The sequence below is a fragment of the Somniosus microcephalus genome, chromosome 13 (genome assembly GCF_052327205.1).
Source record: "Somniosus microcephalus isolate GS21.2 chromosome 13, FLI_Smic_1.0, whole genome shotgun sequence".
Lineage (NCBI taxonomy): Eukaryota > Metazoa > Chordata > Chondrichthyes > Squaliformes > Somniosidae > Somniosus > Somniosus microcephalus.
This window is the reverse complement of record NC_140999.1, coordinates 66,289,977-66,302,089: the sequence shown is the minus strand read 5'-3', so window position 1 is coordinate 66,302,089 and position 12,113 is coordinate 66,289,977. Positions and strand designations below refer to the sequence as shown.

At 46.2% G+C, this 12,113-nt stretch overlaps 1 protein-coding gene across 1 annotated transcript; it reads left to right on the top strand.

The window, feature by feature from the left end:
* Positions 1–2,127: 2,127 nt before the first annotated feature.
* LOC147108386 (zona pellucida sperm-binding protein 4-like) lies at positions 2,128–7,907 on the top strand. The gene is made up of 5 exons (XM_086004258.1): positions 2,128–2,132; positions 3,790–3,883; positions 4,612–4,669; positions 7,552–7,662; positions 7,731–7,907. Exons 1-5 carry the CDS (start codon positions 2,128–2,130, stop codon positions 7,877–7,879), a joined length of 417 nt encoding a protein of 138 aa, XP_085860384.1. The 3' UTR covers positions 7,880–7,907.
* Positions 7,908–12,113: the final 4,206 nt, after the last annotated feature.

The window sequence follows — 12,113 nt, the reverse complement described above, 5'->3', positions numbered from 1 at the left end:
AACTAACTTTATATCTGAGATCGATGCTCACCATGGTTCGAGGGATATGGAGTTGGGGTATAGATCAGCCATGATCTCATTGAATGGTGGAACTGGCCTGAGGGGCTGAATGGCCTGCACCTGTTCCCAGCTAGTATAAGTGCATCCTTGCTCACTCCACTATCCAACTAAATGGTTGTGCTTCCACTTGGATTCTAGTCCTGTTACTGCTGTGAGCTGGTCTGTGGCTTTTGAGACTCAGTCCCTCAAGTCTCTGGTCTGAGACCTCTGATTTCTCCTCTAATGAGAAGCCCCTGACCATCAATGGGTGCAGTGGAATTGAATTGTAATTCTCTTGCAGTGTGCACAGTGGATGGTCAGTTCATCATAGTGATCTCCAAGACCCTGACCCTTCCTGCCCTCAACCTGTCATCTCTGTATGTGAAAGATGGACAAGAAGCAAAGTGCAGGCCTAAACTAACCACTGCCCAGCTTGTGACCTTCTGCTTCCCGATTACCTCTTGTGGCTCGACCAAGCGGGTGAGTATTGATGGGCCGAGCATTCTCCACGTGAATGAACCAGCTCCCTATTAACCAGTGTTCTCTCTGCAGGAGGAGAATAGAACCTTGGTGTATGAAACGGATGTGTTGGGTAAGAGGATGATTCTGACTGGGAAACTGGGCTCAATAACCCGAGACAGCACCTTCAGGTAGGAGGATGGTGGGGAGATGTTGGGGTTGGAGGGATGTGTTGCTGGATGAAGCTCCACCTGCTATTGTCTCTCTGCAGCCTGCATGTCCAGTGCAAGTACAAGGGGAGGAAAGAGACTGGCTTACAAATCATTGTCACGGTTTACACGGCTCCTCCACCACCTCCTGCTTCTGATGATGGGATTCTGAAACTGGAACTGAGAATTGCAAAATGTTTAATGGCCCTGGGTAATGGTGACAGAAACACTGGGAATGTATCAATGCAGGGAGTGACTGGTGCTTGTGTGTCTGCCTTTCAGGTGGTAACTACAGATCCTGGTATGTGGATAGTGACTACCCCATTCAGAGTATCCTTCAGGACCCAGTGCTTGTGGAGGTTCGTGTCCAGGACCGCACAGACCCAATGATTGTCCTGAGGTTGCATGACTGCTGGGCGACTCCTGTCCCAGCCCCAAACCACGAGGTGCAATGGAGTCTACTGGTGGACGGGTAAGGAAAGGCTGAATGGAAGGGCTAATGGTTTTGCGAATTCATAGAAAATGATAAGCTGATGGGCAGTGAAAGACCAACTGTTCCATCAAGCCTGCCCCACACTCTTGACTGTAGCATTGTGACTAGACAGTTCCTACTCCCCTCATCCCAATAACCATGTAATCTCCTGGGAGAGACAGAAAACCCAGGGCCAATAAGGTGGGAAATACTCTGTGTGATGCCTCAGGTGATCAAATCCAGTCCAGGAGATCCCATGGGCCACACTCTGCCAAATGTTAATTGCAAAGACATTTGCCTTCTATATGATGCCATGTGATCTCTGGTTCTGGCCAGGGACCAGCCCAGCTCCCCCCTGGAAGGTGTGCAGAAAATCAGCACCCACCACATCTTGTCAATGTATTCTCATCACTCACTACTCTCTAGCTGGGCTGGGGGGCGGGGAATCGGTGTGTGCTGCGAGTGGGAAGGAGAGCCACCGAACATCAGTCTATTCTGACTCTTGCCTAGTTTAAACTTCTCCCCATGTCCTCGTGTCAAACTGTAATAATCTCAACAGGGATGCTATACAGCCCTTTATAGATCTCTATCAGGCCACCTCTAATTCCATGCTGGTCAAGGATAAGTAGACACAGCTCATTGTGTCTGAGTAGGTAAGGTTCTTGTAGCTAGGAATCATTCTTGTAGTTGGCGTCTTTTCCAAGACTGCCATCACCATCATGATGGGACCAAAACTGGGTGTAGTACTCTAGATGCAGTCTAACCAATGACGTGCAAAGTGACAGAGCGGTGTCCTTTGATTTGTACTGAATAGTTCTATGAATACAATCCAATACAGTGTTGGCTTTAGCTAAGTTTGTCTACATTGGTCCTGAAGCTTTCAGTATTGTTCCATGCAACAGTTACTATTGCACTAAGAAAGCTGAATGTGACCCCAGCTTTAGAGTAATGGGGTGAACTAAATAGTACATTGTAGCCCAGGTCTGGGTGTAGATGGCTACTTTCTCATTGATGGAATGGATTGAACTCTAACCCTTGCCACCAATGCCAAACTAAAATCCCTTTTCTTTATTGGATCAATAATTTATTTTTCTGCTCCCACTGACTGAGCCTCCTGTTGCAGGTGCTCCCACTGACGGACCCTCCTGTTGCAGGTGCTCCCACTTATTCAAGAAGGGTAGTAGGGAAAAACCGGGGAACTACAGGCCAGTGAGCCTAACATCAGTGGTAGGAAAATTATTGGAAAAAATCCTGAGGGACAAAATTTGTCTCCACTTGGAGAGGCAAGGATTAATCAGGGATAGTCAACATGGCTTTGTCAAGGGAAGATCATGTCTGACTAATTTGATTGAATTTTTTGAGGGGGTGACTAGGTGTGTGGATGAGGGTAACGCAGTGGATGTGGTATACATGGATTTCAGTAAGGCCTTCGATAAAGTCCCGCACAGGAGACTGGTCAAGAAGGTAAGAGCCCATGGAATCCAGGGTGCCTTGGCACATTGGATACAAAACTGGCTTAGTGGCAGAAGGCAGAGGGTGATGGTCGAAGGTTGTTTTTGTGACTGGAAGCCTGTGGCCAGTGGGGTACCACAGGGATCGGTGCTGGGTCCCTTGCTGTTTGTGGTCTACATTAATGACTTGGATATGAATGTAAAGGGTATGATCAGTAAGTTCGCGGATGATACAAAAATTGGTAGGGTGGTAAATAGCGAGGAGGGTAGCCTCAGCCTGCAGGACGATATAGATGGGTTGGTCAGATGGGCGGAACAGTGGCAAATGGAATTTAACCCGGAAAAGTGCGAGGTGATGCACTTTGGGGGGACTAACAAGGCAAAGGAATACACAATGAATGGAAAGACCCTAGGCAAGACGGAGGGTCAGAGGGATCTGGGTGTGCAAGTACACAGATCCCTGAAGGCGGCGGAACAGGTGGATAAGGTGGTAAAAAAGGCATATGGGATACTTGCCTTCATTAGCCGAGGCATTGAATATAAGAGCAAGGAGGTTATGATGGAGCTGTATAAAACACTGGTTAGGCCACAGCTGGAATACTGTGTGCAGTTCTGGTCGCCACACTACAGGAAGGATGTAATCGCGTTAGAGAGGGTGCAGAGGAGGTTCACCAGGATGTTACCAGGGCTGGAGCGCTTCAGCTATGAAGAGAGACTGGGCAGATTGGGTTTGTTTTCCTTGGAGCAGAGGAGGCTGAGGGGGGACATGATTGAGGTGTACAAAATTATGAGGGGCATAGATAGGATGGATGCTGAGGAGCTTTTTCCCTTAGTAGAGGGGTCAATAACTAGGGGGCATAGATTCAAGGTAAAGGGCGGGAGGTTTAGAGGGGATTTGAGAAAGAACTTTTTCACCCAGAGGGTGGTTGGAGTCTGGAACTCACTGCCTGAAAGGGTTGTGGAGGCAGAAACCCTCACAACATTTAAGAAGCATTTGGATGTGCACTTGAAATGCCATAGCATACAAGGCTACGGGCCAAATGCTGGAATATGGGATTAGATTAGACAGGGCTTGATGGCCGGCGCGGACACGATGGGCCGAAGGGCCTCTATCCGTGCTGTATTACTCTACTCTCTATTACTGACCCTTCTGTTGCAGGTGCCCCTATGATGGTGATGACTACCAGACCCTCCTACACCCGGTGGTTGTGTTTTCCAGCCTGCAGTTCCCAACCCATCACAAACAGTTTGAAGTGAAGACTTTTGTTTTCCTGGATGGAGATTCTGCCCAGCCTCTCACTGGACAGATAACCAAACAGGAGTCTGAGCCAATGAAACATAGAAACATAGAAGATCGGAGCAGGAGTAGGCCATTCGGCCCCTCGAGCTTGCTCCGCCATTCAATGAGATCATGGCTGATCATCCAAACTCAGTACCCTGTCCCTGCCTTTTCCCCATATTCCTTGACCCCTTTAGCCTTAAGAAATATATCTAACTCCTTCTTGAATATATTTAATGAATTGGCCTCAACTGCCTTCTGTGGTAGAGAATTCCACAGGCTCACCACTCTCTGGGTGAAGAAATTCCTCCTCATCTCTGTCCTAAATGGCTTACCCCTTATCTTTAGACTGTGACCCCTGGTTCTGGACTCCCCCGCCATCGGGAACATCCTTCCTGCATCTAGTCTGTCTAGTCCTGTTAGAATTTTCTAAGTTTAAATGAGATCCCCGCTCATTCTTCTAAACTCCAGCGAGTATAAGCCCAATCGACCCAATCTCTCCTCATACATCATTCCTGCCATCCCAGGCATCAGTCTGGTGAATCTTCGCTTCATTCCCTCCATGGCAAGAATATCCTTCCTCAGATAATGTAACCAAAACTGCACACAATACTCAAAGTGTGGTCTCTTTCCTGGCTCCTTGTATAACAGCCTGGTTTATCTGTCTACATGAAGCTCACTCTAAACTCCTTTCCCTTCTAGGTTTCCTTGCACTGCAGTGCTGAGGTTCAGGATGACTGTACATCCAAATGTGGCCTAAGTGAGTTCTTGATTTAATCTCTTGCTGAACCAGGGATTTCCTTCTGCTCCAGAGTTTGTTTCTAGTCAAAGCAAACTAATTTACTTTTGTAGTAATATCTAGTTGGTTCCCTGCAACTGGGGGTTTATCACTCTCCCTTCCAATATGAAGAAACCTGCTCTCAATGGGAAGGACCCTTGTCTATAAATGGGAGCCACAACTCATGACGAGTATCTCCAGGGCCTAACTAAAATCCTGTCAGAACATAAGAAATAGGAGCAGGAGTAGGCCTTTCGGCCCCTCAAGCCAGCTCCGCCATTCAATAAGATCATGGCTGATCTGATCTTGGCCTCAACTCCACTTCCCCATAACCCTTGACTCCCCTGTAGCTCAAACGTATATTTCCACCTTGCATATATTCAATTACTCCGCCTCCACAGCTCTCTGGGGTAGAGAATTCCAAAGATTCATGACACTTTGAGAAGAAATTCCTCCTCATCTTCATTTTAAATAGGCAACCCCTTATCCTGAAACTGTGCCCCCCTAGTTCTAGATTCCCTCATGAGGGGAAACATCCTCCCTGTATCTACACTCGAGCCCCCTCAGAATCTTGTGTATTAATAAGATCACCTCATTCATCTAAATTCCAGTGAGTATAGGGGCAACCCTGCTTCATTGACAACCTCTTCATCTCAGGAATTAATCTAGTGAACCTTCTCTGAACTGCCTCCAATGCAAATATATCCCTACTTTTAAATAAGGAGACCAAAACTGCACGCAGTATTCCAGGTATGGTGTCTCCAGCACCCTATAGAGTTGTAGCAATAAAGGCCAACATTCCATTTGCCTTCCTAATTACTTGCTGTATCTGCATGCTAAATTTGTGTTTCATGTAAAATGACCCCCAGATCTAATCATACAATTAATCAGAGTCAACGTGGTTTTATTATGATTTTCTAAATGTCCTGCTATTAATTAATAATGGATTCCAGCATTTTCCCAATGACCGATGTTAGGCTAACTGGCCTATAGCTTCCTGCTTTTTGCCTCCCTCCTTTCTTGAATAGGGGTGTTACATTTGCGGTTTTCCAATCCGCTGGGACCTTTCCAGAATCCAGGGAATTTTGCTAGATTACAACCAATGCATCCACTATCTCTGCAGCCACTTCTTTTAGACCCTAGGATGCAGGCCATCAGGTCCAGGGGACTTATCAGCCTTTAGTCCCATTAGCTTGCCTACTGCTTAGATTACTTTCTCTCTAGTGATAGTCATTGTTTTAAGTTCCTCCCTCCCTATAGCCCCTTGATTATCAATTATTATTGGGATGCTTTTAGTGTCTTCAACCGTGAAGACTGATATGAAATATTTGTTCAAAGTCTCTGCCATTTTCCTGTTTCCCATTATTAATTCCCCAGCCACAACCTCTAAGGGACCAATGTTCACTTTAGCTACTCTTCCCTTTTATTTACCTGTAGAAGCACTTGCTGTCTTTTAAAATATTTTTTGCTAGTTTACACTCATAATCTATCTTTTCCCTTTTTTTTTAGTCATCCTTTGCTGTCCCAATCCTCTGGCCTACCACTAACCTTCACAACATTGTATGCCTTTTCGTTCAATTAGATACCATCCTTAACTTCCTTAGTTAGCCACGGATGGTTTATCCTTCTCATAGTCTTTCTTTCTAACTGGAATAAACCTTGGAGAGTTACGAAATAGCTCCTTAAATGTCTGCCAGTGCTTATCTACTTTCTTACCCTTTAATCTATTTTCCCAGTCTACTTTAGCCAACTCTATCTTCATACCTTTGTAGTTGCCTTTATTTAAGTTTAGGACACTAGTTTCAGACCCAAGTTTCTCGTCCTGAAACTTCTATCATACTATGATCACTGTTCCCTAGAGGATCCTTTATTATGAGATCATTAATTAATCCTGTCTCATTACACATTACCAGATCTAAAATAGCCACTTCCCTAGTTGGTTCGACAACGTATTGTTCTAAGAAACCATCCCGAATACAATCTATGAACTCTTACTCAATTTGATTTGTCCAATCTATATGAAGATTCAAATCACCTATGATTATCGCAGTAACTTTCTTAAAAGCCTCTATTATTTCTTGATATATACTCTGTCCTACAGTATAGCTACTGTTGTGTGTGTGTGTGTGTGGGGGGGGATGTAGACTACTCCCACCAGTGACTTCTTTCCTGTACTATATCTTATCTCCACCCAATCTGATTCTCCATCCTGCTCCTCTGAGCCAATATCATTTCTCACCACTGCACTGATCTCATCCTTTAACAGAGCTACCCCACCTCCTTTTACTTTCTGCCTATCCTTCCGAAATGTCAAATACCCCTGAATATTCAGTTCCCAGCCTTGGTCACCTTGCAGCCACGTCTCTGTAATGGCTATCAGATCATGCCCATTTATTTCTATTTTTGCTGTCAACTCATCTATCTTGTTGCGAATGCTGCATGCATTCAGGTAAAGAGCTTTTAATATTTTCTTTTACCCATTCTGAAACTATTTGCTGGTGCATGCTTATGTTTGTATGCTCTCTCCTTTCAGACTCTGGTTATCATTTCCCCTATCGCTACCCTGCACTATTGCCTTCTTCTTTCTCTGGCTTTCTAAATTCCTCTTCAACTGAACTCCCCTTCCCCCCCCACCAGTAGTTTCAGTCTATGTGGTGTCTAGCTTTTTGCCCATCATTGCAAACATTGAACTGGAATTGCAGATGGTGTAACGTGGGTTGGTCTCTGGCTATATAGCAGGTAATGTGTGATCTCCAGTGTCTAGTCAGGATTTTTCTTTCTCCTTGGAGATGATACATGGGTGACCATGTTGGAAAGTGGATCAGGACAAAACTGTCTGCTAACAATGTCTCATTTCCCAATAGAGAGACGCAGGAATACAGATGACCATGAGGGAACATTGGTGAGTGCTCCTGGTCCCATTATTTTCCTGGAAGTTGAGAGTCGTCTGTCTAAGAAGCTGCTTGAAGAGAATGGTAAGTGGAGGTTCTTCAATAGGCCACTGTGAACCCTTCCGAATATAACACCTTGTGTCTCCCAATAGATGCTGCTGGGTCTCCTTCTCGGTTTCTGCGTGGAGCAGCCATTGGCTTCATGGTGGTGGCTCTGTCCCTGTTGGTGGTGATGGCTGCAGTGTACAGGATGAAGAAACCAAGAGCTCTCTCTTCCCAATGTAGTGAGATTGAACTGTAGACCTGAACAAATAAACCAGCTGGACAGATGTGTGCCTTTTGGGTGTTGATGTGAATCATGAAATGGCTATTAGGAAGTCCTAGGTACACTAGTAGTAAACATTAAATCCCACTGACTGGAGGGACAAGGTGTAAACTGAGCAAAGCTTTACCGTCAGACATGGTAACTATCTAATCCAGCACTCCTTGTGTCTAGTTGAGGTTGGGGGGGGCCCCCCTGCCCCCACAAGAAAAAGCAAAGCCCTGGCTTTTGTCAGCTGACAAGGTGGGGGGGTCATTGGGAAATCCTTTTGCTCTAAAGAATGACCTGATTACAATGTGCATTAGTACTTACAGTAATATTGTCTTAGGCTGCCCTGCATTCAACTTCTAACCAGTTTTTTCTTTATTGAGGATTAGACCTTGGGTTGACTTAGATCCTGGGAAAGAATGTGTGGGTAACTTGGTTTGTTCTATGCAAAAGCAGGAGTGTGGCACATGATCAAGATGTCTTAAATTAAGAAACCACCAAGGCTGCTGCAGTGGTGCCTGAGAACCTTCACCTATCTCGTCTACAAGGGTCATACTTTTTATTTCTCTCCTGCTCCCTCCTTCCCTGCAGCTGCCTGTTTGCCATATGCCTATGATGGACTGCAGGCTGAGTGCTTTTGTGTAGTGTGCTATTGTTTGGCATGGCACCTCAAGTGAACAGTTGAGGACCTTTTCCTACAGATGCTCAGGCTCCTGCCTGTAGGCCTAGCAGACCTTTAGTGGAACAGTATTTCTCTTTGGACTGGGTTGGGGATTCATGGCAAGAACTGAGCCAGAGCGTCACTGATCTCATTAGACCCAACACCAATGTCGGGCTGGTCAGTGAAGCAGTGCCCTGCAGTGGGGACATGGCTGGCATGGACATAGATGATGGTGGCCATGTCTCCTCCACTGCCTACATGGCAGAACTGTCTAGGGCTTCAGCTGCTATGATTATGCATCAATCCCAACCACATTACAGCCAGCCACCTTACCAGTTGTGTATGAAGGATAGATGTCTCCCTTTGCCTTGAGGGCAAGTGTGATAGTAGAAAATAACAGGCATGTGGAGCTCACTGATGCCCATTTTTTGGTCTGCCCTCTGGCTCCTGCTCTACATGGGGAGGAGGGTGAGAACCATAGCCTGGCAGCTGAATCTAGAAGTTGTGAATATGAAGAATGTATTTTAGCAGCTCAATGTTGTGCAAAGGACTCCCCGGGGGTGAGGGGGAACTTCAGTTGCGCTTATGGGGTACAAAGCAACTATTGCCTGGGCACGGCGATTTTTGCACCATTCGTGAAATTGACCAGATTTTGCGGCAGTGCTCAGCACTACACCACAATCTCCTGCGCCCACAGATCATGACGTCAGTCGAGCGTATAGCACCCTGGACCGGATATTGAGTGGCTGCACCTGCTGCTAGCAACGACAGGTTGAGGGGAATGTTTTGCAGTCGGGAAGGGACTGGGGAAGTGCTATTTAAAGGTGACCGCTTCATGCCTCTTTGTCTGACATTTTTGCACTACTCAGTGAGACACACTATTGGAGAGATTCAATGCTGTGAAGGAGTTTTGGGTCCTGAGTAGCATTTTGCAGTATCATTTTGATTTAACCTTCCTTGCATGCATCGATTTTTAGAAGAGACTATGGGGGCTTCACTCTAAGCTCCTCTCCAAGGCGCCTCCATTGTTCTTTCCAGCAGATTTGATGTACAGGCCTTTGAAGGCTGGAATGAGCAGGGTGTGCAGGATGGAGAGCAAGATCGACAGACCCCTTAAGAACTAGCCAGCGCCGGTCTGTTCCATTGCTGACTGACATCACATGAGCTTCGCCAGCCCTCTGAGGTAGCTCCTTGCTGTTGGCGCCTTAACACAGGTGTGTAGCACCGGATTTAGTGCTCCAATCACCTCCAGGGACGATAGAAGCCACGTTTGGAGACGGAGGCAATAATTTGCACTTTGTTAAACTTTGCACCCGGCTGATAATTGCACCCCAAACAAGGTGATCCCAAAATCCTTACCCCCTGCCCTGCCAACCACCCCAGGAGTTTAGATTACAATGGCCCAGATTTTGTGGACAAAAGGCTGTGTGAACTGCTTTTGCTGTTAATATACAGATTAGCCAGCAAAGATACTCCCTGAATTTCAAATCCCACCAGTTGCTGATTGATTTATGCCTCTCCACCATTAGTTTTGCATAAATGACATTTTCCCTTAACCTGCCTGTGCTTTTAATGAAGTTGTTGCAGTTGTATATTTGCCAGAGTTCAGTTTCTTGTGTAAGTACCCTTTCACTGACTGATCCCCTCTCTGGCCCGGATAGTGAACAAAATGTAGGGTCTCTTTTGTTCGTCTTGTGAATTGTTCCACATTTTACAAATTCTTGCTTTGCCTCTTGATCCTTGATCGGAGCTGACATTAAATTTACCCACTCTAATTCACCCTCCTTCTCAGTTAATTCTTCAATCAAGGAGATACACCTCTTGTTCAGCCAGGGTACTGTTATCCTCACCATGCTGATTATCACCTCACACTTCCACCAACTTGGTTGGCAAAATTATTAAAAACCTAATGTCTATCCATGATCCTGACCATATCGGCAGGAGTGACCACAGCACAATCCTTGTGGCGACCAAGTTCTGTCTTCCCTATAGACATCCTCCATTGTGTTGTGTGCCACTACCACCATGTTAAATGTGATAGATTCAGACCAGATCTAGCAGCACGAAACTGGGCAGATATGAGGCGCAGTGGGCCATTAGTAGTAGCAGAATTTTATTCCACCACAATCTGTAATATCATGGCCTGGCATATCCCTCACTCTACCATTAACATCAAGCCAGGTGACCAAACATGGTTCAATAAGGAGGAGCAGCACCAGGTGAACCATAAAAATGAGGTGACAAACTGGGGAAAGTGCAACCCAGGACGATATGGATACTGAAGCAGCATGCTACAGACAAAGCTAAGCGATCCCACAAACAACGTATCAGATCATTTGTCAATGGTGGGGGGGCAATTAAACAACTAATGGGGGGGAGGAAGAGGAGACTCCAAGAACAACCCCATCCACCATGATGGCAGAGCCCAGCATCTGACTGCAAAAACGAGGCTAAAGCGTTTGAAACCATTTTCAGCCAGAAATGCCAAGTGGATGCGCCATCTCGGCTTCCTCCTGAAGTCCCCACCATTACAGAAGCCAGTCTTCAGCCAATTCAATTAAGCTCCATGTGCTATCAAGAAATGGCTGAACACACTGGATACAGTAAAGGCTCCAGCTGTCGTGGTGAGGACTTGTGCTCCAGAACGAGCCGCGTCTCTAGCCAAGCTCTTCCAATATATAATTACAACACCGCCATCCACCCGACAATGTGGAAAATTGCCCAGGTAGGTCCTGTCCCCAAAAAGCAGAACAAATCCAATCTGGCCAATTTCCGGCCCATCGGTCTACTCTCAATCATTAGCAAAGTGACATCAACAGTGCTATCAAGCGGCACTTACCAAATATATGCTCACCGATGCTTAGGTTGGGTTCTGCCAGGACCACTCGGCTCTAGACAGTAAAACTGAAGTCCGTTGGAATCATGGGGGAAATTCTCAACTGGCTGGAGTCATACCTAGTAAATAGGAAGGTGGTTGTTGGCCAATCATCTCAGCCCCAAGACATGGCTGCAGGAGCTCTTCAGGGCAGTGTCCTAGGCCCAACCAGCTTCAGCTGCTTCATCAATGACCTTCCCTCCATCATAAGCTCAAAAGTGGGGAAGTTCGTTGATGACTGCCCAGTGTTCAGCGCTATTCAGAACTCCTCAGATAATGATGCTGTTCATGCGCTCATGCTTCAAGACCTGGACGATATTCAGGCTTGGACTGATAAGTGGCAGGTAACATTCGCACCACACAAGTGCCAGGCACTGACCATCGCCAACAAGGGAGAGTCTAAACACTGCCCCTTGACATTCAACGGCATTACCATCACCGAATCCCTCACCATCAGCATCCTGGGGATCACCATTGACCAGAAATTTAGCTGGACCAGCCATATAAATACTGTGGCTACAAGAGCAGATCAGAGGCTGGGTATTCTGTGGCAAGTGTCTCACCTCCTGACTCCCGAAAGCCTTTCCACCATCTACAAGGCACAAGTCAGGCGTGTGATGGAATACTCTCCACTTGCCTGGATGAGTGTAATTCCAACAACACGCAAGAAGCTCAACACCATCAAGGAA

What these genes read in the sequence shown, in the direction of transcription:
- LOC147108386 (XM_086004258.1), top strand. An exon ending in CCCATCACAAACAGTTTGAA is followed by an intron (nt 3,884 to 4,611) that starts GTGAAGACTTTT and finishes TTTCCCTTCTAG; the next exon opens with GTTTCCTTGCACTGCAGTGC. An exon ending in TACATCCAAATGTGGCCTAA is followed by an intron (nt 4,670 to 7,551) that starts GTGAGTTCTTGA and finishes ATTTCCCAATAG; the next exon opens with AGAGACGCAGGAATACAGAT.